At 54.0% G+C, this 27,806-nt stretch overlaps 2 protein-coding genes across 11 annotated transcripts; one reads left to right on the forward strand and one right to left on the reverse strand.

Moving 5' to 3' along the window:
• Positions 1 to 267: 267 nt before the first annotated feature.
• On the reverse strand, positions 268 to 24,333 carry CFAP70 (cilia and flagella associated protein 70). Of its 8 annotated transcripts, none has more exons than XM_053957553.1 (27): positions 24,161 to 24,333; positions 23,300 to 23,414; positions 20,908 to 21,094; positions 20,519 to 20,614; positions 20,114 to 20,193; positions 18,906 to 19,079; positions 18,331 to 18,513; positions 17,838 to 17,929; positions 16,694 to 16,793; positions 15,537 to 15,671; positions 13,901 to 14,035; positions 12,757 to 12,848; positions 11,054 to 11,114; positions 9,666 to 9,857; positions 8,936 to 9,067; positions 8,003 to 8,128; positions 7,348 to 7,481; positions 7,134 to 7,249; positions 6,823 to 6,978; positions 5,825 to 5,920; positions 5,085 to 5,161; positions 4,211 to 4,363; positions 2,731 to 2,892; positions 2,478 to 2,567; positions 1,406 to 1,507; positions 561 to 608; positions 268 to 379 (listed from the first exon to the last, which is right to left on the reverse strand). In XM_053957553.1, exons 1-27 carry the CDS (start codon positions 24,331 to 24,333, stop codon positions 299 to 301), a joined length of 3,288 nt encoding a protein of 1,095 aa, XP_053813528.1. In that variant the 3' UTR covers positions 268 to 298. The 8 variants fall into 8 exon arrangements, with proteins under 8 accessions (XP_053813528.1, XP_053813527.1, XP_053813533.1 ...); XM_053957552.1 differs by having other exon boundaries at positions 16,694 to 16,820; XM_053957558.1 differs by having other exon boundaries at positions 16,694 to 16,820; positions 24,111 to 24,237.
• MSS51 (MSS51 mitochondrial translational activator) lies at positions 24,329 to 27,803 on the forward strand. Of its 3 annotated transcripts, none has more exons than XM_053957576.1 (7): positions 24,329 to 24,395; positions 25,027 to 25,213; positions 25,503 to 25,658; positions 25,884 to 26,008; positions 26,178 to 26,741; positions 27,196 to 27,289; positions 27,363 to 27,803. In XM_053957576.1, exons 1-7 carry the CDS (start codon positions 24,332 to 24,334, stop codon positions 27,631 to 27,633), a joined length of 1,461 nt encoding a protein of 486 aa, XP_053813551.1. In that variant the 5' UTR covers positions 24,329 to 24,331; the 3' UTR covers positions 27,634 to 27,803. The 3 variants fall into 3 exon arrangements, with proteins under 3 accessions (XP_053813551.1, XP_053813552.1, XP_053813550.1); XM_053957577.1 differs by lacking the exon at positions 24,329 to 24,395 and adding an exon at positions 24,403 to 24,661; XM_053957575.1 differs by lacking the exon at positions 24,329 to 24,395 and having other exon boundaries at positions 24,570 to 25,213.
• The last annotated feature ends 3 nt before the right edge of the window (positions 27,804 to 27,806 follow it).

A 27,806-nucleotide genomic window follows, 5' to 3' on the forward strand; every position in this document is an offset into this window, starting at 1 on the left:
GAGGGCCCATGTCCCCCCATTCCCGGTCACGCCCCCGTTACCCCGTGTCCCCCCTCCAGTCCCCGCTGTCGCCCCCGCGCGCCCCCACCTGCCGCCATGGCGCGCGCCGCCGGATCAACCGTCCCGCGCGGCCGCAGCCAATCAGCGGCGCGCTACCGCCTGTCATGTGACCACGCCCCGCCTCCAGCCCCGCCTCCCGAGCGATGACCACGCCCCCTGCCCTCCCCGCGGTCGCGACACGATCGCGACAGAGGCGGGCACGAGCGCTCGGGGCCAGGTGATTTTATGTGCCCGGGGCTCAGAGCGAAGGGTCGCCGAAGCCGAAGCGGTGCTGGGCGGCGCGGATCTCCCGCAGCAGCGCGTCGTTCTGCAGGCCGAGCTGCGGGAAAGGGGAGCGGGGTCAGGGCCGGGCCGCGCGGGACTGCCCGGGAGATACGGGGCTGTGCGGTGGCTGGGCTGCGACACCGGCGGGACGGGGATCGTCCCGCGGCACCGCCGCGCACCCGGCTGGGAAGGGAGCCCCGCAGGGCACGGACACGGACACGGACACGGACACGAACCTTGACGGTGTATTTGTAACACTTCTCTGCCTCCAGCTGCCGCCCGCCCTGCAACACAGCACCGGGGAGCAAATCCTGGGGTGGGTCAGGCAGGGAGACCCCTGAGACCATCAAATCCACCCATTCCCTCAGCACTGCCAAGGCCACCACTGAACCATGTCCCCAAGTGCCACATCCGCACGGCTTTTAAATTCCCCAAGGCATGGGGACCCCACCACTGCCCCAAGCAGCTGTGCCAGTGCCTGACCACCCTTTCCATGAAGAAATTTTCCCAATACCCAACCTAAACCTCCCCTGGCACTAGAGGCCATTTCCTCTCCTCCTGTCCCTGTTCCCTGGGAGCAGAGCCCAACCCCCCTGGCTGTCCCCTCTTGTCAGGAGTTGTGCAGAGCCACAAGGTCCCCCCTGAGCCTCCTTTTCTCCAGGCTGAGCCCCTTTCCAGCTCCCTCAGCCCCTCCTGGTGCTCCAGCCCCTTCCCAGCTCTGTTCCCTTCTCTGGACCCACTCCAGCCCCTCTGTGTCTGTCCTGTCATGAAGGGGCCCAACAGGATCCCAGGATTTAGGGTGCCTCAGCAGTGGCCAGCACCCCAGGAAAGACGTGGGATCTCTGTGAAATGACATTTGTAAGAAGCTCAGCAGGGAGGACATGCCCTGGGGCAGTTGGTGCCTGAGGGTGCTGCTTTTGCCATCCAAGCACTCACTTTCCCTGAGAACAGCCCCCAACTCTTTATCACAGAGCTCTAATCGGCTCTTCAGGTTCATGAGCAGATGCCAACCCCCCCACCAGCCCAATAAACCCCCCCATAAACCCCCACTCCATCAGGCTGGCAGGGGCTGGGCACTCACCTGCAGGCAGATGAGGGCGAGATATCCCCACACTTCAGCGTTGGTGTTATTTAGGGCATTGGCTTCAGAGAGAGCATCTTCTGCTTCCAGCATCTCTTCCAGCTTGAGGGAGAGAAGGAGAGGCATGGACGAATGACAAAGAGCAGGCAGAAAGGGCTTCCCAACTGAACAGGCATTGCTCTAACAGCGGAAAAAATCAGTGCAACAGAAGCTCCCAGGAGGGCTTCCCTGAGAGAAACATGGGGGAAAGGATTTAGGGCACAGACAAGGAGTTATCCTCAGTGCCAGAGCATCCAGATCTCCAGTCTGGAGCAGGAGCTTCCCACTGCTGATCCCCATGGGATCACACACTATTTCTAAATTAGCCTCCAGCTGTAAGGAAAGCAGCACAAACCCCTTCGCCTCCAGGAATTGAGTGATCCAGCTCCATGAGGAAATATGGCTGTGTTCCTGTTCCCTATTCCTGCCATGCAGCAGCTCTGGGCATGCAGGGGTAGCTGGTGCCCAGGCCACCACTCACCTCCCTAACCTGATTCCACAGCTTCCCAGGAGGTAAACATCTGGCCAAGTGGGAAACAGAAGTTCAAATTCCTTCCCTGATTGCTTCCTCAGCCAAAATCCCTTGGAGGAACCTGGCAAGGTATCCCGTGGGGAGATACTGCACTGCTGGTGGCTTGGCAGCCCTTCAGAAGTGCTGGATTCCCTTGGACAGGGAAAACACCGAGATTCCTGCCTGCTGACATCCCACTCAGTGCCTTGGTGACATGCAGGTCACGTGCAGGCAGGAACTCGGAGCAGAGCCCAGATTGTTTGCCATGACACCCTGGGGAAGGAGGTGCTGGCAGGAGCTGGGATGAGGGGAAAGGATGGCTGTTCCCAGAGCAGAGGCTGAAGGTGACACCAGCCGGGTGCCACACTGGGGCTGTCACAGCACACAGGACACGATGGCCTTCGGGAGCACCAGCTCACGGGCAGCCAAGAGTTGCTTTAAATAAGGGGATCCTGCAAAAGCCAAGCTCTGTGTCCCATGCCACCCAGTGAAGCCCAGAGGACATGAAGCAGCTGCACTCACCCTGTAGCAAGCGATGCCCACGCCCAGCCAGGTGAGACAGGAGGCAGAGTTGTCACAGGCGAGCAGGTAGATGTGCTTGGCCCGGCCGTACTGCCAGGAGAGAGACAGACACATCCCTCTGCACCACTCCACAGACAGGGGTTTGCCAAACACCCTGTTTGCATGGGGCTCAGACACCCACTGGCCCCACTGCTGCTGCAGGAGTGATTTGATTTGTGGTAACTTCCTCTCCACAACCCTGCTGCCTCCTCACCTCTTTCTCTTCCAGGTAGATGGAGCCCAGGCGCAGGTAGACAAAGTGCATATCCTTAGCATCCTCCACAAAGCTGATGACTCGCTCGTAGCACTCCTTTGCATTGTCAAAGTCCTTCTGCAGGTAGCACAGGTGCCCTTTCTGAGCCCAGACATTTGGATTCTGTGCACCAAAAACCAGGAGTGAAACACGGACAGGAGAGACACCTGAGAGGGGGGCTGGGACACTGCAAGCAGCAGAAAGGAGGAGCTGAGCAGTGTTTCATTGTATTATCACAACTGCCTGTGCAGTGCTCTAGGCTGGGGATGGTGTGGCTGGAAGCTGCCTGGTGGCAAAGAAATGACATGGGGCTGCTGTTTGGCAGCAGCTGAACCTGAGCCAGGTGTGCCCAGGTGGGCAAGCAGGCCAATGGCCCCTGGCCTGTACCAGCCATGGTGTGGCTGGCAGGAGCAGGGCAGTGCTTGTGGCCCTGTGCTGGGCACTGGGGAGGCCACAGCTCCAGTGCTGTGTCCAGTTGTGGGCTCCTCAATTATTGGGGGATATTGAGGGGCTGGAGCAGGAACTGAGAGGGAATAGAGCTGTGGAAGGGGCTGGAGCACCAGGAGGGGCTGAGGGAGCTGGGAAAGGGGCTCAGCCTGGAGAAAAGGAGGCTCAGGGGGACCTTGTGGCTCTGCACAACTCCTGACAGGAGGGGACAGCCAGGGGGGTCGGGCTCTGCTCCCAGGGAACAGGGACAGGAGGAGAGGAAATGGCCTCAAGTTATGCCAAGACAGGTTGAGATTGGATATTAGGAGAATTTCTTCATGGAAAGGGTGGTCAGGCACTGGCACAGCTGCCCAGGGCAGTGGTGGAGTCACCATCCCTGCAGGGATTTAAAAGCTGTGTGGATGTGGCACTTGGGGACATTGTTTAATTGTGAACATGGTGGTGCTGGGGAATGGTTGGTTTTGATGATCTCAGAGGGCTTTTCCAACCTAAACAATTCCACGATTCTGTGATATCAGGGCAGGATTTATGGAGAGAGTTAAGGTCAGTGGGCTGCCTGCAGCAATGGGATCTCCCTGCAGCCCAGTGTCCTGCCTGCACACAGCATTCCCAGGTGTCATCTTCCCCCTGCCTTCCTTTCCGTCTGCCTCCCCAAAGCCACCTTCCTTGCAGAGAGCTCAATAGCAACCTTGTTTGCCATGAAACAGAACCCAGCTCCCCCACCCACGGACAGAGGATCAGGATAAACCTATTGAGAGAGAAAAGAAAGGCAGATGCTGCAGAGGGAAAGGTAAAGACAGGCTCTGAGATGCTGCCTACCTGTGCAGGGAGGGACAGGAGGCTGTGACAATGGGATAACAAAGAGAGCAGTGCTGCAGCCACAGCCTGGTGTGACTGCCTCCCACTGAAATGCTCTGGACTAGCACTGGGATGGTAAAGTGGGAATGAAGCAGGGGCTCTGGGTTCTCACACACCGGCACTGCACGGGAATTACCAGGGGGTCGATGCCAACGGCCTTGCGCAGACATTCCTCACATCTGGGGAAGTCTTCCCGCAGCATGTAGGTCCAGGCCAGTGCCAGGTAGTAGGCACAGGTGGGGCCTCCCTGAAGGCTCAGCAGCTCGTGGGCCAGTGCCTTGTGAACAAACTGGGGAGGAACGGCACAGCTGGTGGTTAGGGGAGCAGGGACACCATGGACACCCCGGCAGGACAGGGCAGGAGAGCTGGCTGACACCTCTGACTTCCACAAACAGAAAAGACATAGGAAATTTCTTTTTCCCCTCTTTTGAGTATTGGTCTAGTGGAAGGTATCCCTGATCTAGTGGAAAATGTCTCTGCCCATAGCAGGGGGTTGAAATGAGATGAACTTCAAGGTCCCTTCCAAACCAAATAATTCCAGGATTCCATTTAGTTGTTTTAAGCAACTCTTTCTGCCATGTCAAATTTAGGCAGGCAACACAATGTGGCAGCCAGAGAGGTCCCAGAGATGACTTGGTAGGACAGGCACATTCCACAGTTGACACAAAAATCACTCCAACATACACAAGTGTCTGAATCAAAGGAGTTCAGGCATCTTGGAAGCAACACAATAATGGATCCCATCTCTGAGTGCACAGGGAAGAGCACCCTGTACCATTTCTAAGCTGGCTGTTCCTCTGCAGCAGGCAGTGCTGAGCTGTGTGTCCAAATTGTGGGCTCCATACCCTGCCTGGCCACACTTTTGCATCTCTGGCCAGTGGTGGCTTTGCTCCCTCTTGTGCTCAGCCTCTGGAGTAGCCATGGCTCATTCCCTGAGGCCCAGAAAGGGGCTGGCTGGAGCTCCTTGGGAATAAACCAGCCTCCCTCCCCACTCCTCCTGCTAAACTGACCCGGACAGCATTGACTTTCATCAGGAATTCCACTGTCTTCATGAAGATTGTGCAGGGAGGTGGCTGAGGTGCTGGAGCTGCAAGAAAATGTGTCTCTGTCAATCCCAGTGGGGACTGGGGGGTTTTTATTTCTGGAGCCAAAGCAGGTCCTGACATCCCAGTAGGGACAGAAAAATCCCTGCAACATGGAGCAAAACCCAGGAAGTGGCAGGGGAGGCTGAAGCAGAGATTAACCCAGGATTTCTCTCTGAAGGGCTTAAGTTTTGTAGGAGATCTGAAAAGAAGTTACACTCATCACCCACTAATTTTCCAGTCCAAACACAGATGAAAAAAGGTGGAAATTTATGAATGATGGTTGTCAGAGACAACTACAGTGAGGCTCCTGCCTCCCCAAACCAACCAGGGGGCCCTGAGGCACCCAGCACTGCCATTTCCAGCACCACTGGGGCTGTGGAGGAGGCAGATCCACACCACACAACCAGAGGGGATCCCTAGGGACACTTCAAGAGCTGGCATCTCAGGAGGAAGAAAAGGAAGGTGCAGGGTGCAGTGACATGAGGGAGAGAGCTGCATTCACCTGCTGGCTGTCCATCCTGAGATGTGCTGCTCTGAAAATCAGACTGAACCTGTTTTGCCTGCAGATTTCCCAGGCTCAGGAGAGACAACAGGGCCATGGCTCATTGCTCCTATACCATTCCCACAGGACCATCACCCAGCTCTCCACGTCCCCGTTCCCAAACCTTCCGAGGCTTCCTGCACTGCTGTAGCCTCTTCCTTGGATGTCACGCCCTCCATGACCTCTGGTGGTTTGTCAGCTGAGCCGTCTGGAATCTTCTCTGGAATGAAACCCCCAACAACCATTAGAAGGAAAGCCATCATACACTTCCCAGTTTAAAACATGATTTCACAAAAAAAAAAAAAAAAAAAAAAAAAAGGAGAGAAGAGAGAAAATATAAAATATCTATCAGGTTTTCAAAGCTGGGAAGAAATTTCTTTGCAGGAGGCAATACCTGGGGCTGGGGTTTTTAGCACAAGATTACCATGTGAAGCCAGGAACAGGTGTAAATGAGGCAGGATGAGAGGAAACAGCATCAAGTTGCACCAGGGAGGTCTACATTCGATGATAGCAAAAAATTTATTCACAGAAAGCGTGGTCAGGCATTGGAACAGGCTGCCCAGGACAGTGGTGGTGTCCCCATCCCTGGAAGTGTTCAAAAGCCATGTGGATGTGACAGCTGGGGATATGAGCTAGTGATGAACACAGCAGTGCTGGGTTAACTGTTGGACTCGATCTTGGAGGTCCTTTCCAGCCTTAGTCATGCCATGATTCTATGAATATCCCTTTCCTCATAATCAGAAGGGACAAAAACCAGGCCTGCCTGCCTGAGGCACTGTGCATGAGTGGTGATAAGGTTAAAAATAAAGCCAGTCAGCATTTCCTGCAGCCTGGCCAAGTATTTGGGACTCAGGACAGACAGTCTCAGCTCAGGCTGAACTCAGAGGGGCTCCAAAGGAAGCCTCAGGGTCACTGCCAAGCAGCTGGTTTGTCCTTTGGATTGCTGTGTTGGGAACTCACAGTGATAGCTTCCATGAAATTCTGTTCTAGCTCACAGTCCACATCTTCTACCTTTACCCTTTGTACTTCACCTCTTAAAAACTTTCCTCTCCTTCCACTGTTGACCACATGGATCCACCCCTCCTTGCTGGTGCCAGGGCACCTCCTGGGTTTGCCTGTTACCTGGGTCTGTGCTGGGAGAACTGGGCTTTTTCCTGTCTCCCTCAGCAGCCTCAAGGATTCTCCTCTCCTCCTCAAGCTGTGCTCGCAGGAGCTTCTTAGCCTCACGGAAGTTCCTTTCTGCCTGAACGTAACTATTCTGCATCTCATAAAACAAACCTGTGGGAGAGACAGAGCAGCATCAGCAGACACCCAAAGGAAGCAAAATCCTTCCCTTAGCCCTCAGCTTGGAGCAGGGAGAAGAGGACTGGGGGCAGGAACAATGCTTGGCTCTACAGGAATACCTTGAGCATCAGACTGGCTTGGTTTTGTACCTGAGAGGGTCCAGGCTATGATGCTGGATGGCTCCAAGCAGCAGGCATCCTCAAAGAAAATCTCTGCCTCTTCATACTGCTGCAGCTTGACAGCCACAATCCCACAGAGCAGCAAGCTGGGGCAGAGGCAGAGCAGTCAGCCTTGCAGCCCCAGCAGTGGTGTGGGGGATACACTCCACACCCTCCCCACCCACCCACCAGGAGCACTCAGCACCTTTGGATGTGCTGAGGGTCCAGACAAAGGGCCTGCTGGAAGCATTCCTGGGCTTTGGTGGCGTCCTCATACACGAGGCAGAAGGCTCCATAGTCCAGCCAGGACTGGATGTCGCACTGGTCCCGAGCTATTCTCTGCACAACAGAGACCATCACTGCAGTCAGGTTCAGCACATGCCATGGACTGGGCAGACAATTCTGGAATGACCACAGCTTCCCTGGCCACCCCAGCCCAGCTGAGCAGGAATCAAGCCCTTGTCTATCACATGCAAGGGTGTCCCCTAAATGGGATCGTGCTGGAAGCCCACTTTGTCTAAGCCTTCTCCACCTAACACGTGTCCTCCAGCTCCAGCTGACGCCTCCTAGGGCCCAGTGTCCCCAGAACTGATCCAGCACATCCCATTTTCCCTGGCCTCAAGGCTGGAGTCCTCAGTGACCTGGCCAGGGACAATCTCACATCCTGCAGAGAGCAGCATTTCCCTGGGAAATCACTCCCAAATCCTACTTCAGCCTGAGTATCCTGGTGACGCTCAGCTCCTTCCTCCCTCCCTCCCCCACAGTGGGGGCTGGCTGAGCTGTGAGCAGTGGCCCCACTGGGATGTTGGGCTGTGCCAGTCCACACAGGTGATGGCAGGAACGATCTGGGGCTCCCTCACCTGCGTGTAGAAGTGAGAGGCCAGTTTCAAGTCCTTGATGGCTTCAGCTTCACGAGCAAAGAGCAAGAGCTGCTTCCTGGTCGTGTTGGGTGGAGGGGCAGGAGAAGTATCTTCCCCAGACAGGAGCTGGTAGGAAAGGAGACAGTGTTAGCTCTGGGGAAGGGAAGAGTGGTTTGTGTGATCCCAGTATGGCAGCAGGTCCCATGCCAGCACTGCACACAGTACAGATCAGTATGGCTGGGGCTGGCACTGGGAAGGGCAAGCTGCTCTGTGGTGGGACACATTCCCATCATTCCCAGGTACCTCTGCCACATAGGCACAAAGCAATATCAATTTTTACAAGGACATGGAGGGACAGGACAACGGGGAAGGGCTTCCCACTGCCAGAGGGCAGGGTTAGATATTGGAAAGGAATTCTTTCCTGTGAGGGTGGGCAGGCCCTGGCACAGGGTGCCCAGAGCAGCTGTGGCTGCCCCTGGATCCTTGGCAGTGACCAAGGCCAGGCTGGACGGGACTTGGAGCAACCTGGTGCAGTGGAAGGTGTCCCTGCCCATGGCAGGGGCGGAATGTAAGGTCCCTTCCAACCCAAACCTGTCTGTGATCCTATGATTATTCACAGCATTCCCTAGATCAAGGTGATGACAAACTTCAGTGGGGCCACTCACTGGTGACCCCAGCTTCTGCTCTGCCCAGCCAGCCTCACCATGTGCCAGTTACAGCACCTTTACCAGAGGCATCTCACACCTGTCCCAGGATTTTGAACAGTGGGATAAAAAGGCACTGGATCTCTGCCTGGAGTGTGGCTCATGGTCTACATGTGACAACTCCAGCAGATGAAAGCATGAGCCTGCTTCTGCCTTGAAGGCAAAAGTCCTTCACCTGCCCTGGACCCACAGTGAAGCCATGGCCCGAGTCACCCCAATTTCCCCCTACCTTGTTCAGGGCAATGTGCATATGGTCCACAAGGTACACATAGAGCTCACTAAGGAATGCCTGGAGCTCCTCCTTGGTCTCAAACGCTGTGGTCTTCAGGTATTTCTCCCTCACAATCTTCACCACAGAATACTGTGGAGACAAGGGATGTTGCACAAGGCAGGTTCCCTCCCGTGCCCCCCACCACCTCTGCAATCAGACAGAGACAGAGCCTGAAGCTCCAACTTAGTTCTGAGAAATAAATCCAGCCCACCACTGATAAGAGCAAAAAGAAGTAAGCAAGGGGGATTTCCTTTCCCACCTCCCTGACACAGTCTTTAGGGACAGCATGTGGATGGCTCATCTCCTCAGGACAGAGAGGGGGTCTCCAGGAAGAGTGTGGCTGAGGCTGAGCAGCTGAGAGAGTGGAACCTCCTTTCCCTGCCAGGGCAGACAGGAATGTGAGAGCAGCCAGTTTTGATTTTCTCAGATTATGAGCATGGGGCCAGTGGATGTGAGCAGCTCCCAATGATAGGAAGTGTTCTCTTGGTGTGGGACCAAAGCAGTTTGGTGCCTGCTCCATTAGAGGGGAATCCTGTCCCCTCAGTGCTCACTTCAACAGCTCCAGGGGGCAGGAAAGGATTCTGGAGCACTACATCATCCTGAATTACCACCACGGAGCAGCAGTTCCTCACTGAGAAATGTCTGGACAAAACAAACAGGGAAGCAAAAAGCACAAAGGAGTCTTCACCTTAAGCTGTTCCTTAAAAGCAAAATATTTCCCAGAGGTATTGAGCTCGTAGTTGAGCTGACGTTTTTGTTCCTCCATGGTTTCGTGGTCCATCACTCCCTGGTCAGGCAGCTGCTTCCCAAAAAGCTCATGGTACTCCCTCAGGATGGCAACAGCAACACTGGTGACACGTTTGTGATAATCTTCCACCACCTAGGAAAGAAATAAATAAATTTCACAAGCCACTTATGCAATCAACCTTGATATGTATTTGATTTGCCACAACCCACGCCTCCCATTAACTCCACCTGACTCAAGTCTCAATTAGTCTGTCACACATCCTTTCCTGTCCATGCCTGAGGGCTGAGAAAATATCTGCAGGTAAACATAAAAAGAGCTCCTTCCTGCTAGGATTTTCCATCACAACCCAGTATTCCAGTCACTGCTATCTCTCCTATAGCAATATAATTGGCTATGAGTAAAATGTATCTCATTTACTGGGAGCCTTGAAACCCACGGCCAGCCCTATTCAGCAGAACCTGTAATCTCCATCATCTTGATCCTCAAAAATTCTTGGTGACCTGAGAAAGGTCAGGGCTGATTCTGTTCAAGTTTGTCTGAGTCTGATGAAGCACAGGGACAAGCACACTTGTCTCTTGTCTGAGACAAGAAACTGTTGGGACTGCCCAGGATATAAATGTAAGGTTCTGGTAGTCTCTTTTCCCAGCATCCCATTTCCTTCCAAACATCCCTCCCTTTGCTCCATCTCTTCATGGCTTCCCTTTGAGTGGGATGTGAACACAAGTGTGGACTCTTTGAATGGGATGTGAACACAATGGGCTCCCAAGGCACACTGCTTTGGAGATAACCCATACAGAAGTCTCCTTTTCTGTGTATTTCATAGAATATATTGAATTGGAAGGTATCCACAAGGATCGAGTCCAGATCCTGGCCTTGCACAGACACCCCAACAATCCCACCCTGGGCATCCCTGGGAGCATTGTCCAAATGCTCCTGGAGCTCTGGCAGCCTCAGGGCTGAGGAGCCTGGTCAGTGCCCAGCCACTCTTTTCCTAAAATCCATTAAAACCTCCCCTGACACAGCTCCAGCTGTTCCCTCGGGTCCTGTCACTGGTCACAGACAGCAGAGATTAAAGCTGCCCCTTGAGAGGAAGCTGCAGACCCCAATGAGCTCTACACTCAGTCTCTCTTCTCCAGTCTGAACATTCCAAGTGACCTCACCACTACTCATATTGCTCTATCCCCTTCTAGAGTCTTCACCACCTTTGTGGCCCTGCACCCTTGACCTCTTCAAACCTCATCCCCATGTTGCTGTGGGCTGAGAATGAAGACTCTGAGGGCAGGGTGGGGTGGCAGAATGGTGGCAAGGCCACAGGCTCTCACACGTACCTTCTTGGCTCCTTCTGTCTGGGGGGGCAGCGCAGGGCGGGGAGGAATCAGCTCCTTGACCCTGTCAGTGAGAGCAGAGGAGAGATCAGCAGATCCACTGCCAGGGATGTTGGCTTGTGGAGTGTGAGGGCTCCACCCTGCCATCGTGTCCCTGAGACAGCTCACAGCCACCTGGGAGGAAACCTGAAGTTTCAGTCCATGAGGAAACAGGTCCCTACAACTGATGGCCGTGGCTTGTCATGACAGAGTTAACATTTATTGCTAACCCAAACTGCTCTCCTGGAGCAGCAGAGCTGTATCTTGGAGCTCCTGGTTCTGCAGAACAGGTGTAAGGAAGGAACCAGCCTAAGGAAAGCTCTGTAGAATCTGGTCACTAAACAGCCCAGAGCACCCAATCCATCAGTTCCAACGTCACCCAGTTTGGCTGTGGCACCCTCGGCCACACATCGACCCCAGACACCAACCTCAGAGCCCAGACACCACCCAGCCCTGCCTGGGCCTCTGTGGAGTTACAATGACTTTCCATTAGGATTAGCATAGTTTTAAACTAAGATTTTATTAAGGTAAGAGTGTCTGAGCACTGGAGCAGGATTCTCTGTGGAGTCTCCTTCCCTGGATATACCCAAAAAACATCTGGACACAGAGTAACATGCTCTGGGGAACCCCACTTGAACATGAACGTTGGTCTAGGTGACCTTCAGGGGTCCCTTGCGAACTGAATCATTTTGGGATTCTGGAATTAAATCCCCTGGTGCCAAACCAGCCTTAATTAATTTAAAATTTTTTCAACATTTGTTGCTTGCTGGACTCCAGAACATCCTTAGTCCTCAGAACATGACCCATCCCACCAAGCCAAGGTGCCACAGGCCTTGTTCAGGTGCACACAAGCATGGAGGAGTGACACTGAATCCACACACATTGCAGAAGAGTAGAAATGCATAAAACAGGCCAGGAAAAGGTCTGTTATAAGAGGGGTTCTCCTTCCTCAGCCTGCTCCTCCTGGAAGACAGCAGGGAGCAGTGAGGACAACACATATACCTTCAATGAATGGATGACATTTCTGTTTGAGAGATATAAACCTGCACCTCTTATACCTTATTCATCTGCTGTATTTTCTTTTTTTTTTTTTCATAAATTAGATGTTTTATGCCTTTCTAACCCATAACACAGCAGGGCTGCCACTGGACAGGAACTGAAGTCTCAAAGCAGCAGAGATGAAAGAGCAGCACTGCAGCGGAACAACATGAAAACTAACATAAAAGCTGAGGAATGGGTAAAACATTGTGAGAAAACTTCTGGAAAGCTAAAAATGAGAGAATGCTCTGGTGAAGCAACAGCAGCACTACCCAGGGCAGTCTATGCTGGTGGCCAGGACTGACCAAGCCACTGAACATCACATGCAAGAGGCAAGCACATGGGGATTAGAGGGAAACAAAGCCCAGACAGGAACACAGACACTGCTGTGCTGCTCTGGTGTCTCTTGTTTTGAGAGGAATGGCAGGGAGATGCCAGCTGGGATGAACAAGTGTTTTCCCAACACACCAGATGCCATGTCTAAAGCAGTCTCGCCAAATCCTCCCCCTGATTCCTGTGGGCTTTGTCTCAGGCCCTCTTTATGGAGGATTCCAAGGGGGGTTTGCTGTACAAGCCTCTCTCCAGCCTGCAGAGAGGAGCTGTCAGCCCCACAGCCCATCCTTACGCACCGCCGGACCAGCTCCTCCCGCAGCCGCTTTGGGACCAAAGGCCTGTCCAGCTTTATCTCCATCACCAGGAACGTTCCTGCCTCGCTGTATTGCTGTGGAGATAAACATTGCTCCCTGTGTCGTGCTGTCTGCAGCCAGTGCTGGCACAGTGAAATACTGAGCACACAGCCACACATCTCCAAACTGCAGAGATCCAGCTTGTTTTACAACCCACCCTCGGAATGAGTTACAGCAGCAAAATCCAGCTCGAGAAACCAGGCATGGGAAAAGGAGAGAGCCCAGATAATCAATCTGCCTGCAGAATGAATGTGCATTCCAGAGGAAGAAGCCAAAATATGAAGGGATAATTTCAATAAATGCCTGACAATTTACAGAGACCTTCTAGCCCAGTCCCAGTCTGCTCTCCAGGTGGACGTCACTGGAAGAACTCTGGGACAACATCTACGTAAAACATCTCTTGTCCAACTCACTCTTGAGAAATTTAATTGTGTGAAAGGTGTGAGACACCAGCACAGTGATGCTCTACAGTCTCTCCTTCTCTTTGGAGAGACATAATTACCTGTCCTTCAAGGCTGAGATTTGTGACATTTTCAGATTCTCCAGTGCCATCTGACAACTGGATTTTGGATGGGCTGAGTAACTATTAGGAAAAAGAAAAGATGTCTCTTGTTTCAGACTCAATAAATCTCGAATCTTTGCAAGTTCAGGCAGCACATCCTAGGATTTCAGATAAGGGAAAGCTGCAGCTTCCTTACAAGAAGCAGCTCCAATCTCTGCTGTCTGTGACCAGTGACAGGACCTGAGGGAATGGCTGGAGCTGTGCCACGGGTGGATTAGGCTGGATGTCAGGGAAGGATTCTTCCCCCAGAGCGTGGTTGGGCACTGTCACGATCCCAAGAGCTACCAGAGCTCCAGGAGTGCTCGGACAACACTGTCAGGCACAGGTGGGGTGTCTGTGCACGGCCAGGAGTTGGACTCTTGATCTTTGTGGATCCCTTCATGTTGAGAAGATTCCATGGGTCTAGGATAATGAGTATCTCTCAGTTTGAGGCAACTGAGACAACATCCATCCCTGGTTCCTGTGTGTCCCAACTTCCTGTGACACAGAAACAACCATGGTGCCATGTGCCTCCCTAGACCTTACCGTTGCACTGGAATCTTTCTCTTCCTTCTGAGCCTTACTGGAAGCAGTTTTGCTAGCAGGAGAGGTGCCCAACCCTTCCTTGGACAGACTGAGCTGTGACCTGCGATCCCGGAAAATACTGTACTGAATTTTGGTCTGAAAAATAGAGGCAACAGAGAGAATCAAGGGACAAAGCAGGCTTCCTCGCTCATTTGCCTTAACCTCTCTCATCACAAAACATACTGTCAGGGTATTTAAGAATGCCTTAAGAAGTTTTGTAACCTCATTCTCTCCTCCTAGAGTTCAGCTGCTGGTGCTCCAGGCCAGCTCTGATCCTGTGAAGCCTCAGGTTAGACTATGAGACACTGGGGGTTTCTCCATCTTCCCTCAAAGAGCTGTATTTTCACTGAGGGCTGGCCCTTGATCCTTGCCTGAGAAATGTGGTGAACATGCTGGAACCCAGATCTGTGATCCTGAACTCCTGGTGGGATCCTAGACCTGCCTCACAGCTATGGATTTGCCTGGTGATGAGGGCTGCTGGATGAATCTGGCTACTCTCACCAGGCCTGCTCCACACATTTTTTGGGGTCCCCACCTGCCTGACAGCATCTCTTGGCTCCCAGCTCATTTCTGGTGTGGAGCAGCTTCCCTGACACACACCAGGGAATTGCAAGGAATAGGTTTGTCAGACTGTGTGTTTCCACAGTGTTTGACCACCTAGACAGGCTGTTCCCTCCCACACATCCTGGTTACAGGAATTGGGCTAGCAAGAGTTATGGGGATCCTGGGGAGAGGATGGAGCAGCTGTAGGGAAACTCCTTAGACCAAGAGGCAACCCAAAGCACCTGGGGAGTACGAAGGACTTCACTTGTGACAGATAAATGGCACAGGACAAGCAGCACTGTGCAGCCAAGGGGTCATTATTCATGGTAGGGAAGCAGAGCCCAGCAGACACACTCGTGCCCAGCCCAGCTCTGCAGCAGCCAGAGGGAGCAGGGAGGCAGGAGAAGGGCTGGAATTCACCCAGCCCCTGCACCTGGACCAGAGCCCCACAGGGAACATGGGGGGTAAAACCAGGCTGTACATCTGCCCTCCTGAAACAAGCTCAGGTCTATGCCAGGAAGGAGAGACTGTGGGAAAATGGAGATGTAACTGTCACTCCTAGTAACAGAGAGGGGAAAACGAAAAGACAAATAAACCTCGGTGAGCTAGAGCTGAAAGAGCTCCAGTGACAGCTTTTTTGGTGGTTGCCGGGGGTAACACAATCCTTTTAAAGCCACTGTTTGCTCTTCCCAGCAACACCGTTCCCTTGCTCATGCTCCAGACTGGGGAGAGTGGATCATGCTGGCATAGGAGGGAGTGGAGTGAGATTCAAAGCCTCTCTCAGCCCCCAGACCTGCTCACCCCCCCTCCCCACAGAATTCCCCTGCCTTGGAGAAACCTGCACCTAAAAGCTTGTATCATTACTTTTCTCCATCACCAGAAGGGCACTCAAGGTTCAGATCCAGCTCCAACTAGCACACTGTCCACTCTGCCTGCTCCCAAACACCCCCTGTCTCACTGCCTGCTCCCAAACACACCTCTGTCCACTGTCCCTGCTCCCAAGCCCTCAGTGCAAACCCAGCTGCAGAGCTGGAGCAGAGCCTGCTGCTCTCACCTTCTCAAACACCTCGCTGTCCTGGTAGTTAAAGACACGGAAGGCCCCTCGGATCTGCTTCACCCCAGGGCACAGCAAATGCATCATGTTGACATATGCCACACCATGGAAGGCAATCTGCGTGTCCTCATCTCTCTGGAAACACAGAGCAAGGGACTGAGATCCTGAACAGGCTGTTATTCTCCTTAAGGGAACAAGGTCACCAATCTCATTAAGAGAAGGCCACACAGCAAACTGATGCACCTGATGAGCCCATGGTTCTGTCACTGGCACACAGCCGAGACAACCTGGATGAATACACTGAAGTCATTCCATATGTAGAATATTAATTTTATCCCAATCTTCATGGGGCAGCTTTTCTCTCTAAGCACTCTGCTGTTCCTCAGGATAGTCTTGTTGAGATACAGCTGGAAGATTATCAGCTGTGTGGTTAGAAATCCAGGTGACCCTACCAGAGTTGTGCATCTCAGGCTGGACAGACACCAAGGGGCTTAGGAGGTGTGGGAGGCCTGGTTAGAATGATCATCATCAGCACTGTAAAATCCTGGCACTGGGAGTGCTGAAAGGGATTTACACCAACTTATATGGCTTTGCCCTGGGATAGATTAGGAGCTCTCACACAACCATCTGCCAGGAGCAGAACCATTCTCTAAGGGGCTGTTTCTCTGTTAAATCACCCTGGTTTAGATGCAAAAGCATTACTTACCTACAGCCTGAGAATGCAAGAACTTCCTCAAGCTCTTTCAAAACCCCACTGGCCAAAGATCAGCTCAGTGAATTACTTTTCATTCTCTTCAAAGGCAGGTTGGACAAGCCTCTGAGACACGTGGTCTAGTGGAAAGTGTCCCTGCCCATGGCAGGGGGCTGAAAGGAGATGGAGTCTGGAGTCCCTTCCAACCCAAACTATTCTATAATTTTAAAAGCCACCCTTTCCCTGTCCCCTTTCCAGTGAGCTACCATAGACCATCACTGAGAGCTACAGGGAAAAAATATGACCCTGTATCTATTCAACAGCCCTATAAAGCTGATTTTTCACAAAGCCTCCTGTTCTCTGACTCACTTTGGCAGCTTCAAGGCTGATTTTGGTATCACAAAGGCCTCAAGAGGAAAATGCCTGATAATGCAATGCTACTCCACAAACCAGACCCCATTTTTACCTTGTCAAGTTTGCTGGCTTTCCCTTTGCCACCTGAGGCCACGGACATCGTGCAGAGCTCCACGGGCCAGTAGCAGCACTTGGCAATGCGCGTCTGCAGGCTGGGCACAAAGCAGATGCAGGATGCACTGAGGAGATGCAGAAACCCAGCTGGAGAGCTCCACCACCCTCCTTTGTGCCCCAGCAGCTCCTCTTGGCTTTGCTTCACCCTATTCCCTCAGCAAACACCCTTAGCCACGGGAATACTGATTTGGGGCAGGCTGGATACATTTTCTGCTCTACCCACTGCTATGTGCATCTATGGCACAGCCAGCTTTAAAACAACTGTGAGAGCAACACACTGGGTTTTCTCTCTCACCCAGTTACTTCAGAAATAAGTAAGAAGGAATGTGATTAACTTTGGTATAAAACCTGAATTGTACAGAGCAAGTGGATCCTAAGCTTGCATTCAATGTGGCTGGTGACTCTGACACCAGGAGGCAGGGGGATAAATGTGTAGGGAAAAGAATTTAAAAAATCAAATGAGATAGAAGTGAGTATTTCCACACAAGGAGTAATTTGGCTGTGAAATGCACAGCCATGATGCAGCTGAGGCCAGAAAATAGCAGGATTCAAAGATAAATGGAACACTCATCCTGATCTTGAGCGTATCTGGAGCTGCTAAAGGCAACACTTATCCAATAAAAAAGCAAATGAAGAGTGCCCACATGGAGTGAAAGGTTTGAGTGGATTTGGGATTCAGTAAAAACTTAATTAGCAGCTCAGAGGAGAGCTGTGGATGCCACTCTAGTCCATGTCTGCTCACCATAACTGCTGCCCCTTCCTTCAAGCTATGCAGGGACCAGCCCCCAGCCCCAGCTGCTGGCAGCAGGAGAGAGCATTTGTGGCATGGAGACAGCAGCTCCAGACAATTCACCTCTTCTCAGCACAGCAGAATAAAGCTGCTGCCAGCAGTTCAAGGCACTTCAAGAGCTGTGCCCTTGCTCAGGTGAATGCGTGTAGCCAAGAGACAGCCACAGCAGGCATGGGAGGTGAGGCAGAGCCACAGTTTGACCCCTAAGGGGTCTGAGAGCACCTGCATGTTGCAGCTCCTTGCCTCAGGTCGTTCTGACCATGTTCTGGGCTGGGTTGCTCAGGTCCCTTACGCGGCCACTGCAGCAGCGTCCAGGAAACAGCGCGTTTCCGTGTCCCACACAATTCTCTTCGTGCTCTCGGCCTGGATCCTGAATTCCATGTCCTGTGAGAAACAGCATGCAGTCAAAGCCAGGACAGCAAACTCCATAGCCTGCATCATCCTCAAAAGGGTCCCTGGGAGAGAATGTGAGTCAGACAGAGGTGTCCAAGTGCCCGTAGCCAGGCCAGCCCCACAGAGAGGCTGACAGCCTTTCCTGCAGACACCATCAGCGTTAAGTGCCTGGCTCATGGGAGATAGCACAGCTCCCAGCCCAGCAGCTCAGAGTGGGTGTTTTCTGGGACCAGACCTGCCACATTCTCCCTTGGGATGTTTCCAGCAGTGAGTCGGCATGTCTGCTGTCCCAGGGCAGTGCTGAACATTGCACAGTGACCACCCACCTCCTTCTCATATCCAATCTCTCCATCCCTCCTTGCTCTCTTCCAAACTTGCCAGTCCTTCCTCACCTCGCTTCTGGTGAGCTCTCCATCCTCATCCTCATAGGGCCCACCAACAATGAAAGAGTCAGGTATGTTCAGAGCAGCAGGGGCCAGGATGGGGCCAAAGGGCCAGTTTTTGGGCCGGGGCAATGGTTCTTTTTCACCATCAGCCTTCAGGATGCCATTCTTGAAGAGCAATGGCAATTCTTTCTAGAGACCCAAGAGAAACAAAGGATTTGCATTTCTAACAGGAGCAGGAGCAAGAGCCAGCTACTCCAAGCTGGGATAACAAAGCAAAGCAACAGTACAGAGTGCCTGGCTTGGAAAATGCACTCCACCACACGCATACAAAGAATGGAATAAAAATAAAGAGACACGTGGAAAAAACCCTGCCAGTTTGAATCCAAATCTTTCCAAACAGACCTTTGTTTGTGTTAAAGAAACACATCACGCCACAGAGACTCTGAGATCTCCCAATGAAGGCTGCTGGTGCATAAGCACGGAAGCTGTGCACTCCACATGCCTGGACACTTGTTCCATGGGGTGGGAGAACAGCCCAAAGCCAGCCAAACCCCCTGTCACTGTGCTTGGACCATTCTCACCTCGCCAGCTGCTGGTATTTGCAAGCAAGCCATGTAGTTTTGCTGGGTGTCAGGAGTAAAGGCTTCAGGGACAGAATAAGCTGCCTCCAGCGTGATGCTCAGGAGGTTCCCACTTGAGAACTGGGTGGCAGAGAGCAGGAGCTCTTTGGTGCTCACTGTCACTTCAAGGCCAGCCTGTGAGACAAAGATAAAATCAAGCCAGTAAACAGACAATTATAATTTGCCTGCTCTTAGGGAGAAGCAAGCAGAAACCCAAGGCCAGAACATATAATGTTATCTTGTGCCTCATCTTCGATGTAAAAGAAAACAGCCCAGCACAGGAAAGGAATCTCAGGAGCAATTTGGCTCAGTTGTGGTATTTGTTTAAATCACAGCCTGGCTGAGGTATGGCACATGCCCCAAGGGTCTCATAAAATGAGCTGTGGAGAAAGAGGCAGGGTCTCATGAAAGGAGCCACAGAGAAAGAACATCAAGGGTGGAAAATGATGACTTTCCCCTGGTGATTCAGAGAGCCACAGCTTTGCCTCTGTCCTATCTCCAAGCTCTGTGTGCAGCCTTTAATTACCTGTCCCAGCCCTGGATGGATGGTGTGTGAGGGAAAACCAGCTGGTCAGCATTTATTACCTGTCCTCCCTAATAAGTGCCCCCCACCTTGCTCACTGTGAACTCCTCTTAAACACAGAGCTGTTAATGGGATATCCACCCCTCCAGTTTGCTCCCGGTGCTCACTGCAGGCAGGCTCAGCAGCAAAATTGGACACATTTTCCCAGCCTCATACTTCATTCCCTGTTTCAGTCACCGAGTACTTTGCAACCTGCTGAATGAATAAGGACCTTGCAGGAAAGGCAGTCAGAGTTTGTACAATAATGGACTCAGACATTTTATCTGCAGAAAGGAAGGCTAATAAAGCTGGGCAGGTGACCCTGGGCAGCTGCCTTTTGGGGAGTTTTCAGCACTGTGCCTTCCAACTTCGTTATTTTTTGCAGAGCAATTGGGTAGCTGCACACATTAACATTTCCCAGCACGACCTCGCCTATCAGAGGGAAGCAGGGACAGACGTCAGAGGGAGCGGGAAAGGCCTCCAAGCCTGTAACATATAGGGCTGTACCACATCCGTGATGAGCCAGGCAGCTGAGTCATGTTCTCCCTCCCATTAAAAAGCAGCAGAGAGCTGAATGAGGGAAGGAACAGTTCCAAATTCCACATACCGTGGCCTCGGGGTGAAGGCTCACTGATGGGGAGGCAGGCACTGCATACAAAGGAGCAAAGACCTTCAGTGAACGCACTCCTGGGAAGAAACAGGAATGAGAACAGCCTGAAGTGAGACCCTCTGCAAAGAATCACAGTCATGGAATGTGACTGGGTTGGAAGAGACCTTAAAGATCTTCTTGTTCCAGCTCCTTGCCATGGGCAGGGACACCTCACATGAGGCAAAATCATGATCTAATTCTGAATGCTGAGCTACCCTCTCTCCCCCTGAGTCAGATTTTGCAAAGCTATGAAGGTTACTTTGTCCAAAGGAGATAAAATTTAGTCAGGGGTCCATAAGCAGAGATTACAAAGTGCCAGGGAGGAGGGAGAGGGCATGGAGGCTGTGAAACTCAGTGTTGTACCTTGCAGCAGAGGTAGAAGGTCCACCACAGCTTGGCCAAGAGGAGTGATTTTCTCTGGTTTTTTCTTCTCCTTTGGCCTCACTTCTAGCACTGTCACTAGGGAGATAAAAAGAGAGGAGCTGGCAGAAATCCTTGGACCAGCAGGTCAGGCACTAGGAGGGTCTGCGTGAGTTCTGACACAAGCTCCTCTTCACCTCCCAAGGCTGACAAGCACAGCAAAGCCAAAGGAGCATGGGCCAACATGAAAGGGGATTCTTCCAGCTGGCAGAGATGGACAAGAAGTGTTGAGATCCTCCCACCACTGCTGCTGACATGCTATTCCTGAACCAGTGACTCCTGCAGCGACAGCACCCAGCTCCAAGGTGGGAAATCTGGAACCAGCTACTTACAGAGCAGTGGTTTCTGCACAAGGACATCCAAGGTGTTGGGCCCATCGGGGCTGCACTCAAAGCTGGTGCTGAAGTCGTATTCTGCTGTCCCATCTGGCAGCACATCAGTCTTGGAGGAGTCTCCCAGGACTGCTCCGTTGTACTCCACACGCACCAAGGTAACCACCACGTTGCTTTTGAGAGTTTTCTGACAAAAAAAAGAGCTCAGAGAGCAGCTGGCTCTGCAGCAGCATCCCAGCATCAGAGTTCCTCTGGCAGCAGCTCAGGTCAGTGACCAAGACAGGGCTCACTTGTGGGAGTCTGTTCCACCACAGGAATGAGGAAAAGGAGCAGAGCTTGGCTACACTGAGACCTCACCATTCCCTGTCTTTAGGAGGGAAATTTCCTGTTTCACCATGCTGTGATGCCCCAAAGATTATCAGGAGCTGTGGCACAGGAGATAGAGAGGTTCAGGCTTCACCTCAGGAAAGACATATCTAAAACAAATCCCAAAATACTCCACTGATATTTTTGTACTTCCAGGAAGCTTGAGACCTTTGCTGTCTCCTAAGAAAACAGCTCCTGAACTACAGGGATGAGCTCACAGGACACCTGTGGATGTCCTGAAATGGACAACAGAAAGCAGCCTCAAGTTGCGCCAGGGGAGGTTTAGGTTGGATATTAGGTAAAATTTCTTCACTGTAAGGACAGTCAGGCACTGGCACAGGTTCCTCAGGGAAGTGGGGGAGTTCCCATCCCTGCAAGTGTTCAAAAGACACGTACATGTGGCACTTGGGAATATGCTTTAGTGGTGTCCTTGGCAGTGCTGGGTTAAAGGTTAGACTTGATGGTCTCAGAAGCTTTTTCCAACCTAAATGATTCCATGATTCTGTGAAATCAAAGGAAGGACTTCAGCAAGCTCTTAGGGAGCTCTGCAATTTGTTGTTACACTACCTTCATACCACGTGCTTTAATCAGAGATGAAGAAATTCAGATTTTACTTTGAATTTCAAATGTCTAAACAGAGGGGCTTAAACAGGGCTGGAGAGGGACAGTGAGGGTACAGCACATGGCAGTGGGGACCCACATGAGCAGCATCGAGCACCTCCACAGCAGAGGAAGTGCTGGGCAGCAGACACACACTTTAGCTCTCAATCCACAGAGAAGTGGTTGAACACAAGGACCATTGTACCCAAACCCAGCTTTTCCTTAGTGCTGAGCCACAGGGATGCCTAACCCGCCCTCAGCTCCCTCTCTCCCTGTCACTGGGGTAATTAGTTCTATGCTGGTTCTTACACAAAAAGAGATCTCTTTCACTTGGTTTTAATTTTCAGCCCTTCTCACTGTCTCCTTAAGCATACATCATATGAATGGCTAAACAGAAGAATCCAATTAACCTTTCCCTGTACCATTAATTATCCAAGACTCCTCTCTCATCCTTCTCTACATTGCCTCTAATTAAGCAGATTCCACACTTATAGCTAGAAGTGGATTCCACATTCTTACAGCCTGATTTTTTTTCATACTGTTGCTGTGATTATTGCCCTTTTGTAACCCCTCCTCCCTTTTGTACAGCCCTTTCTCACGGTGGAGCAATCAGAACCACAAAGCAACATTCCAGATGCAATCAATCCAGCAGTCTTTTCTTCCCAGCATTGTTTATCCTCCTCTCACCTCATACCTCACCTAAGCTGCTGTTTGCTGAATCCATCAGTGTAAGAGGTACTTCAATACTACAATGTGAAAGCCTCAAGCAGGTGCTTTTGGATTGCTTTTTCTGTCTGCTGCTGGAGGAGAAGCAGGGATTTGCATGTTTTCTGCTTGCAGCAGGAGCTGAGCTTCTCCTCCACATTCCTTCCCAAATGTCAGTTCCTCTGGAAGACTTTAAGGACAGCTGGGTGCATCACATGGAAATCACAGCAGTGGTGGTTTGATTGGCACCAGCTCATAGCCTTGAACTGGATCCACTGCCTTTTTAAAACCAGAGCCACCCTATTGCTTTCAATATGATTTAAACAGCTGGAGCTGGGATGAAAATCTGGCTTTACAACCAAGGTGAGGTCCTTTCACAAGTTTTTGTCTCACTGATCATATTTTTGCTGTGTTCTGCTTTAAAACCCTGCCATTTTCATACAGTTAGAGGAGGCAGAGAGGTACATTTCACCCCAGTATCTCTGGCCTGCTGCTAGGGAGGTGTGTCCCCCAATATATGCACCTCACAAGATTTTTTTCTCTGTGTGAACTCCTCAGCAGGGAGGAGGAAGCCAGTGTGGCATTGCCAAACCTCTGATACTCCCACCGCTCCTTCCTTTAGCCTTATCACCCCCCGCCTGCTCTCACAGGGGATCCCTGTGCACACAGAATTGCTCTGGCCTTGTTTATTAAATTAGCAGAGATATTTTCAGAACTTTACCAGGTCCTGTGCATGCACAACTGTGATCTGTACTGGTATTGGCTGTGACATACTGGGAAGAGCTGCAGCAGCGGGCTCCTTCCTACCAGTCAGCCCCGCAGGGACCTCCATGGCTCTGCAGGAGAAAGAATGAGGAAAGAAACATGAAACTGCTCCATTCCTCTCCCAGATACCTCTGCAGGACACAGCATTGCAGGCTGCAAGCGCTATTCAGGGCTTGGCTGTCAAAACACCATTGAAAGCACAGGGATTTGGCAGTGACGAATCTCTCACGAGGGGCAGGGGGAGGACTGGGAAAAATGTAATGTGAAAATTATCCATCTCTGTAAGCTTCACCCAGCTGCAGCTCCCAGGAAAGGTTTGTTGTGCCAGGCTGCTCTTGTACAGGCTCCCAGTACATCCCTGGCTCTCTTTTACTCCCTTTTTAAGTTAATGGTGACCCCATGGGCCAAAGGCCAATGGCCACCAGCCCGTCCCTTCACGGCTCCTAAATGCCATGGGCACCAGGTTCCTTCCACTCCTTAGGTTCGTGAATCCCTCAGGATTCCCTCAGGGCTCCCCAGGGACCCCATGGCCCTCGCCTCACACCCCCAGGGCCTGGCAGCTCCCTCAGGGCAGCATGGATGGGCTCGGGGCTCCTCTCACCCTGGTGTGGTCCTGCAGTCCCTCACCGACGGGCCCGGGGGTCTTCCCGACCTAGGGCGCACCTACAGCCCCCGAGCCACGGGCCTAGGTGCTCTGCTGACCCCAGGGCTCCTCACCCACGGACCTGGAAGCTCTCCTGCCCCGGAACGGACCTGCAGCCCCTCACCGACAGTTCTGGAGGCCCTCCCGCCCCGGGGGGATCCTGCAGCCCCTCACCGGGAGGGCCGTGCGGCGCCGGGGCTCGAACCTGCGGCTTCCCCGACTCGGCGGAGGGCTCGCGTCCCGTCACCACAGAGACGCGGCTGCTCCCGCAGCACCCCGAAACCTCGCGGGACCCCGGCCCGGCCCCGCTGTTGGGGGCGTGCCCGTGAGGCCGCGGCCGCCGCCATGATGGGTGTGGGCAGCCCTCAGCAGCCCCCGGTGGGGCGGGGGTCCGCCCGGGCCGTCCCGTGTGAGCTGGCGGTGCTGTACGGCCACCGTGTCCCCCTTTGCAGCCCGGTGTGCCCGGCTGCTGCCAGAGCCCACTGCTGGCCTCCGCCTCGGCTGGCACAGGCCGTGGTGCCCACCCAGGCACTCCCTCACACCCCGCTGAGGGCCCTGAGGCGGTGGGAGGGGGGTGCGCGCAGGCCGGGCTGGGGTGGCGTCCCTATGGCGGGGACAGTGACTTTGTGTCCCTGTGGTCACAGAGGGTTTGGGCAGCCGCCGAGCTCCCCGCAGGTTTGCAGTGTGGGACGCTACAAGGTTTTAGGGCACCCCGCTGCCACCAGCGCGGCTTTTGGGGCGGGAGCCGGACCCCCGGAGCGGGTTGGCCCGTTCCCGGGGAGGGGATGCCCAGAATAGCTCCGCTATCTGATTCCGAGGGGCCACGGCCATCTGCACCGCCGGCTCCCGGGGGCTGACATTTGAGCCCAGCCGCGGGACGGGGCGGGCGCCGGGACTGCCCGGAGTCTCCGGGCACTGCCGGGATAGGAGCGGGATGGCGGGCGGGAAGCGCCGTGGGGGTGGCGGGCGGCGCGGGGGACCCCGGCAGCACCCGGGGACCCCCGGACCGGCCTCCTCGCCCGCACCTCTCTCTCCTGCAGCCACCACGGCCCAGCCAAACGCAGGCGCTGCCCCCAAAACCGGCCGCTCCAAGAAGGCCCCGGAGGAGCCAGCAGCGAGGGCTCCAGACGTGGACTCGCTGGGCTTTCAGGCCATGGACCGCAACGTGCCGGGGCTGTCCCACGTCATCCTGCAGAAGCTCAACATGAAGAGCTATGAGGACTACAAGTGAGTCAGCACCCATGGGTGCCTATTTCCCACCCCCTCCCCCGGGAAGAGCATCCCGTGCGTCCCCCAGAAGCTGGAGCAGCTCACATGGCTCATCCCACCCTCCTGGCTCAGCCCACGGTGAGCTCTGATGGGCTCCTGGGTGGACCCCTTCAGAGTGCCTGGCTCCCTGTCCCCACCCAGGCCAGGTTGCTCCTGACAGGAGCTAAAAATCTAGGCAGCCTCAGAGGACATCAGCCCCACCGTTGTGGCAGTGGGCTGGATTCTGCTCACCTTCTGACATCTGCAGGTCTGCCATGGATGGGAGAAAGAGCGGCAGCGATTTTGGCATCCGGACGTATTTTGACATGTTCCAGAAGATGGAGGACACCTTCAAGTTTTGCGTTGAGTGCAAGAAGCTCCCCGATGCCCTCCCAGACCCCAAAAGCCTCCGGCGTTGCAAGAGGTATGGTGGGGAGATGGTCTGATGGCACAGGGATGGATTCATCCCTCACTTCCAGCCTGGTGGCTGGGGTGAAGTGAGGGGTGTCTGACCCCAGTGCCTACCTCCAGCCACAGGGCACCCCCAGAACAGTGACACAGCCCTGAGGGGGTGTGGCAGGGAGCCAGGCTTGGTGGGCTGGATTGTGCCTCCCCTCCTCATGGCTGGGCATGCTGCCTGTCTGCCCAGGTGCCAAAATGTGTACTACTGTGGTGTGGCGTGCCAGCGTGCCAACTGGCCGCTGCACAAGAAGTTCTGCAAGAAGCTGAAGCTGGTGGCCCTGGACCGGCTGGTGGAGTGGCTTGTCTTCACAGGTGAGGGATGTGTCCCCCTGGACCTGCCTGAGCCCCATCCCTGGCTGCACAGGTCCTGCGATGGGATGTAGTGTCCTTTCTCCAGCCCCACTCCCACAGCACAGGTGGGACAGGCAGCCTGGGCTGTGGCACCACCACTGTACCCTCCAACCTCCTCCCGACGCCCCAGGAGACATCCCATTTCCCACGGACACCTGGACAAAACCCGCCCGGGACGTGAAGGGCTGGGAGGACTGGTTCTCCATGCAGGAGCAGCTGGAGGAGAAGCTGGGTGTCATCGTGGCCGGGCGGTACATGACCCTGCTGTGGGCCAACGCCGGGAAGCCGCGGCCGGAGGACACGGAGCTGCGGGAATCCATCCGGCGCCTGGTCACCGACTTCCACTCGCGGCCGCTCACCATCGGCCTGGGACTGCGGCTTTTTGGCATCGACCCCCTCACCAGGCCCCTCACCGTGCACGTGGTGGGGGCTTCCCATGTGGAGACCCTCAACACGCGGCTGACAGACTACGACGAGCTGACACGGATGTTCCCGGGGCACCAGGGCGTGGAGATGGTGATGGTGGGGGTGGACGTGGTGGACGGACCCATCATGAGGCCACCCCTGACCACGCTGGCGCCCCGGGGAAAAGTCTATCTCAGCAGCTACAAGGGGCTCTACCACGATTTCTGGGAAAGCCGTGTGGAGACCAAGCTGGCCGCCCCTCCTGACCTGGTGGTGGGCTTTCACCCGGGTAAGTGCCTGCGCCATGGAGGGGTCGGACCCTCACACCCCACTGCTGGAACAGGGACAACCACAGGGCACATGGGCTCAGGGACCACCCTGTGGCTGGGCCTGAAGGTGGCCTGGAATGTACTCAGGGCTTTGCACCAAGGCACAGCGGGCAGCTGGGGAGACCCCCTGGGATATGGCTGCCTTGTCTCCCCACCAGGCACTCTGTCCTGCCTGTGTCACCCACCTGCAGGTGAAGCGCATCCTTCCCTTCAGGTCTCGGTGCTGTGGCTTAGCCCAGGACCCAGAGTTTGGGGTGCCCCACATGCTGGTCCAGACCCCACCTTGCTGAGGGCTGCCAAACTCACTGCATACTTGGAGTGTCCAGTGCAGAGTGGATGCAGTTGGAGCCGGCTTTCCCCGGGGCCAGGGTGGGATGGGAAGGAGGTGGAATCCTCATGGCTGTGTCCCCACAGGTTTCCATGCCTGCCCAGACCTGCTGGCGGGCTGGCTGCCCACCCTGCTGCTGCTGCGGGACTATCGCCTGCCCGTGCTCTTCACTGTGTACAGGTGAGCACAGCCCCGCCACCCCGGTGAGCTGGCACAGACACCCAGTCACCGCGCCTGTCCTCTCTTCTGGCAGCGAGCAGGAGCTGAAGGCCTCCCTGCAGATCCTTGTGGAGCTCGAGATGCACATTGTGGGTTATGCCAGCAACCCCTTTGCCTCACTGCGGCCTGAGCAGGTCTACTCGAGCCCCAACAAGCCGCCTGTCTACTGCAGCTCCCACTACATCGCTCTGCTGGGAGCAGAGGCTGTGCCGGGGGCTGAGGAGCTGGAGGATGATGATGGCTGGCAGGGAGGAGAGCCCAGTGCTGCTGCTGTGGCTGGGAGCGTTGCCCCAGGGCTGGGCTGATTCCTGCCTGCCCTGACCACCTGACCCCCAGAGCCTCGCTGCCCATCCAAGATCTCATCTCCGCATCCTGGGATCAGCGATCCAATGCCTCACTGCACACATGGAGGCCTGGGGGATGCAGCACCCTAGCACAGGCATGGCACCCTTCCACAGCACCAAATAAATCACTATCA

This window comes from Vidua chalybeata, chromosome 16 (assembly GCF_026979565.1).
Source record: "Vidua chalybeata isolate OUT-0048 chromosome 16, bVidCha1 merged haplotype, whole genome shotgun sequence".
Classification (NCBI taxonomy): Eukaryota; Metazoa; Chordata; class Aves; order Passeriformes; family Viduidae; genus Vidua; species Vidua chalybeata.

Excerpts from the sequence above, each read along its gene's own strand:
- MSS51 (XM_053957575.1), top strand. The coding sequence starts at position 24,921 with ATGGCGGGCGGGAAGCGCCGTGGGGGTGGCGGGCGGCGCGGGGGACCC. Across the intron at positions 26,742-27,195 it reads GGTGGTGGGCTTTCACCCGG|GTTTCCATGCCTGCCCAGAC; the intron begins GTAAGTGCCTGC and ends GTGTCCCCACAG. Across the intron at positions 27,290-27,362 it reads GTGCTCTTCACTGTGTACAG|CGAGCAGGAGCTGAAGGCCT; the intron begins GTGAGCACAGCC and ends CTCTTCTGGCAG.
- CFAP70 (XM_053957552.1), bottom strand. The coding sequence starts at position 24,333 with ATGGCGGCGGCCGCGGCCTCACGGGCACGCCCCCAACAGCGGGGCCGG. Across the intron at positions 18,514-18,905 it reads AAATACCAGCAGCTGGCGAG|AAAGAATTGCCATTGCTCTT; the intron begins GTGAGAATGGTC and ends TTGGGTCTCTAG. Across the intron at positions 6,979-7,133 it reads CATAGCCTGGACCCTCTCAG|GTTTGTTTTATGAGATGCAG; the intron begins GTACAAAACCAA and ends TCTCTCCCACAG.